Raw genomic sequence first — 4,109 nt, forward strand, 5'->3', positions numbered from 1 at the left:
CGGACCGTTCACGGACTTTTAATTTTTAGAAACGCATGTGTTTGGATACGCGTTGTATATAGTTGTGTGTGTTTTAATAAAGCTCTTTCTTTGCATAAACAGCTTCCTGGCAAATGTTCATTTCCTGTATAAATTCATTCATGTCCTTGATGGTAGCATAATAATTGTGTAGTAGTGTAGGATAACATAAATACACACCATATGAATGAATAAATATATGAATGAATAAATATATGAATGAATAAATAAATATATATATATATATATGAATAAATATATATATGTAAATATATATATATGCCAACCAATCACGAGCGACTTTGCTTGTTTAAAAAGAAGCGGTTCCGTCCAATACTCAGTAAGAAAATTAAAGCCTGGCGTGGCCACGTGTGCTTTTGCTGCCAATCACGAGCGATTTCATTTGTTTGAGAATAGTGGTTTCAGCCAATACTGAGAAGGTTATTCAAGCCAGACCTGGCCAGCCGCGCGGGTTTGCTGCATTCATATGCTAATTAGGGCCATTAGTACAGCTGATCGCTCTCCACATACGTCACAGTACGTTTTCGACAATTTGTGGCACGACAAACGCGGACAAGCACGGGTTGCAAATTGTCGGAAACTGACGAAAATCAGGCAGATCTGCGGGAGTTTACGGTAGTGATGGGCAGATGAGTTCCCATTGGGTGTATGGCACATTTCCCAAACTGTGTCGACACTGCGTTGAAACTGTGTTGCTGTATCCCTCAATTGCGATATCTGCTGGATTTAAAAAGAAATTGCAGGCAACTTCAATAAAGACTGGAAACAGACTGAACAAGGTTCTTTCACACATTTTTATTTAGAAACATCAGCTGCGTTAACATCTTTGGGCCAAGGCGATTGCGCCGCTTACAAACCATTTCTCCTGCTTTTGAGAACACCCTTTCACAGGGCACTGATGATGACGGCGTACATAAAAATGTCATTGCAAGTTTGTACAACGTAGGATAATTTAGTCTTTGCGATTTCCAGTATTGTAGTGGATCCTGTGATCTTGGTGTGTTCTCTTCGGAGATGTATCTTTGTACCTCGATAATGGCATCGGTGGTGACATTTGAATTGGCCTTGCTCTCCTTGACTTCTATGTCCAGCTGGTGCCACAGGTTGTCATCTGAGGAAATAATAAAATGCATCTGTGTTACTAATTCATAGTATTCACATGGAATGATTTGCATGAACATTAAAATACAAATGAACAAAATTAAGAATCATACATACCTGGATTGGAATCAGATGGTTGAGTTGAAGGTCCAGCTTGGGCATCTTCCATTTGTGTTGGTATAGCGTTTCTCATTACTGCTGCACACTCTGATTTTAGTCTTTTCACTGCATCATTGGCTTTTGACGCACTTAAGAATGCCATGGTCTTGAACCGAGGGTCCAGCAGTGTTGGCATTGTCATTACACTCAATGACTCCAGGTTGCACAGAGTTTCTAGCAGTCTTCTTTTTAGGTTTTCCACAAGATTAATTGCGGTTTCCGTGGTTACATTTAATGCATTGCGTTGCAGTGAGAGGTGCAACATTTTGAGCATTGGGATTACCTTTGATCCAGACACTCTTTTTTCCTCAGACAGCTCCACTGTCGCTTGATTAAATGGAGCAAGCACACGGAGTGTCTCCTCTATGATTTTATAATCATTTGTAGTGAGCTGAGGTATATCACTTTTTAAAGAAGCTAGTGATACCAACACCGACTCCTTCTGTTCCGCCATGCGTTCCAGCATTAAATATGTGCTGTTCCATCTAGTTGACACCTCATTGATTAATTTCTTCACTGGTCCTCCCATCTGTAGCTGGACTTGTGCCAGCTTCTCTTTGGCTGTAGTACTGGTTCTAAAGTATGCTACAATGTGCTTTGTTTTATTTCGGATTTCAGTGAGCGTCTCAATTTGGTCACATGATTTTCGAACTGTTAAATTCAAAGAATGCGCTATGCAAATCGTGTGCCTGATTTGGAGCTTTTTGACACATGCAACCATGTTTGCAGCCGCATCTGTGACAAGACATGTAACTTTCTCTGCTATGGCCCACTCCTGCATTAAGTTTTTCTTTACTTGGGCCATATTTTCAGCAGTGTGCTGCTGAGGGAAGTGTTCCACTCCCAACATTGATGTACACAGTGTATGGTTCTCACTGTTGACATAGTGACAGGTCACAGCCAGGTAAGCCTCCATGTTCATGGATGTCCACATGTCAGCTGTTAGGCTGACTGCAGCTGCACTCTTCAGTTCTTTTTTAATTTGCTCCTTTTTCTCCTCATACCTCTGGCTAATCATGGTCTTGATAGCCTAAAATTAATAACACAAGTGGAGTAGCTTAATGATTGATATCAAATAACATGCATATACTTTGTTAACATGTATAACAGTTAGTTTCACGTACCTTTCTGCATGGCAGAACATATGAGGGCTCAAGGAGTTGGACCAGCTCTCGGAACCCCTTGTCTTCCACAAGGCTAAGCGGCTGACAGTCTGTAATGATCATGTTCATTACAGCCTCATCAATCGCCTGCTTTCTGGAAGCACCAGGGCTAATCACGGGAGTATTAACTCGTTCTTCCATCTCATGCCGGGCACGGTAATGCCTCAGCATTGTGGAAGTGCTCCGGTTAGAGTAAGACAGCACCTGGGAGCAAATCCTACATTTCACCTACAATAGAAATAAAAGTTAATCCATGTAAACTAATTAAAATATTCTTCAGAAAGAAATTAGAATAACCAAGAGAAGAATGATCAATGGTGGAAACAAGAAAGGAATAATAATTGACCTTATTCTCAGTGATAAGATCAAAATGATCCCACACGGGTGAAAACTTCCTCTTCCTTGATTGATCCATAGTTTTAGATGACAAGCCAAAAACCAATGTAAAGCAAACAACACAAACTATCTCCATCCAACAAAACCCACAAATGTGTTGATACATTTTCTGTTTATAAATACAATTTGGCGCGTTCACAATCAAGCGACACAGGAACTGTATCGGTCACGTGGTTTTCCTTAAAGAGATACGCGCACCGACACGGGGCTTCACCTTGTTTGCTCGGCGCATGCGCCGAGGTTTCAGTGTCGTCAGACCCATCACTAGTTTACGGGGGTTTACGGGGACGAAAATCTCACTTTTCATGCAGTGTATGGTTAATATTTGCCCTTTTCCTTTGTTAGGTCACATTTCTAACTTATTATTTAAAACACAATAAAGAAAATCAATTAAAATGAAGATGTGAGTGGAAACAAATTTACAAGTGAAGCAAGGTTTTTCATAACTACTGATTTATTTCTTTGAATTTGAAATTAAACCCATTCAGGTGCACAACACCAGCTGAACACATGAACACAGAGTAAACATATCAGTCAAGACAAGACATTAGCCCCATTGAACCCATAGCCTTTGGCCGCTAGCCTATACAACTCATGAGGGTCAGAGCTTTAAAGTGTGTGTGTTGCAGATATATTTTTTGCACTTGATGCATGTATATCGTGTTTTCCAGTCCATCTTTGGTCTGCACACTTTGCACCGCTTCTTCTTGTTGCTGGTGTTCACAACCTAAAATAATGACAAGATCAGGCATTTCACTATCACCTCTCTCACTCTCTCTCTCTCTCACACAAGACATGAGTGCCAGACATGTACTGCAACAGCATCACACATTTACTTCAGGCTCTGCGGATTGTGGTTCTGTCGGTTGGGTGGACAGGGCACCAGCATTCTTCTCCTGAATCCTCCTCACCATGGCTGCAGAGGCTGGGGTTCTGGGGATATGTTTTCTTCTCTCAATTTGTGGTCTCACCAATGCCTTTCCCGGATCCTCAAGAAAGAGCCGTCTTTTCTGGAGCTTCGCTCTTTTCCACTCTGGGTTCAGTGCCATCCAAATGACAAAGGCATTGCACGCTGGCATGTCCAACATGTCGAGGAATATCACCAGTGGCCAGCGTAGAGTCCTCTGCAGCTGTAGGCCGTCACCAGCTTGTTCATGTTGTCTACCCCTCCTTTTGTGGCATATAATCCATGATGATCTCTGGTTTGTGATGTTTCTGGTCACAGATTCTTCAATTCCCATGCAGTGTAAT

The 4,109-nt window shown here is 41.6% G+C and overlaps 1 protein-coding gene across 1 annotated transcript; it reads right to left on the reverse strand.

Moving 5' to 3' along the window:
- Positions 1–819: 819 nt before the first annotated feature.
- Positions 820–2,949, reverse strand: LOC119771863 (E3 SUMO-protein ligase ZBED1-like). Its single transcript, XM_038268045.1, has 4 exons — positions 2,809–2,949; positions 2,424–2,690; positions 1,258–2,329; positions 820–1,150 (listed from the first exon to the last, which is right to left on the reverse strand). The coding sequence occupies exons 1-4, from the start codon at positions 2,932–2,934 to the stop codon at positions 825–827; spliced, it is 1,791 nt and encodes a 596-aa protein (XP_038123973.1). The 5' UTR covers positions 2,935–2,949; the 3' UTR covers positions 820–824.
- Between the last annotated feature and the right edge of the window lie 1,160 nt (positions 2,950–4,109).

This window comes from Cyprinodon tularosa, unplaced genomic scaffold (assembly GCF_016077235.1).
Source record: "Cyprinodon tularosa strain WSP-4 unplaced genomic scaffold, ASM1607723v1 ctg691, whole genome shotgun sequence".
Lineage (NCBI taxonomy): Eukaryota > Metazoa > Chordata > Actinopteri > Cyprinodontiformes > Cyprinodontidae > Cyprinodon > Cyprinodon tularosa.

Excerpts from the sequence above, each read along its gene's own strand:
- LOC119771863 (XM_038268045.1), bottom strand. The coding sequence starts at position 2,934 with ATGGAGATAGTTTGTGTTGTTTGCTTTACATTGGTTTTTGGCTTGTCA. Across the intron at positions 2,691-2,808 it reads ATCTTATCACTGAGAATAAG|GTGAAATGTAGGATTTGCTC; the intron begins GTCAATTATTAT and ends TTTCTATTGTAG. Across the intron at positions 2,330-2,423 it reads ATGTTCTGCCATGCAGAAAG|GCTATCAAGACCATGATTAG; the intron begins GTACGTGAAACT and ends TATTAATTTTAG.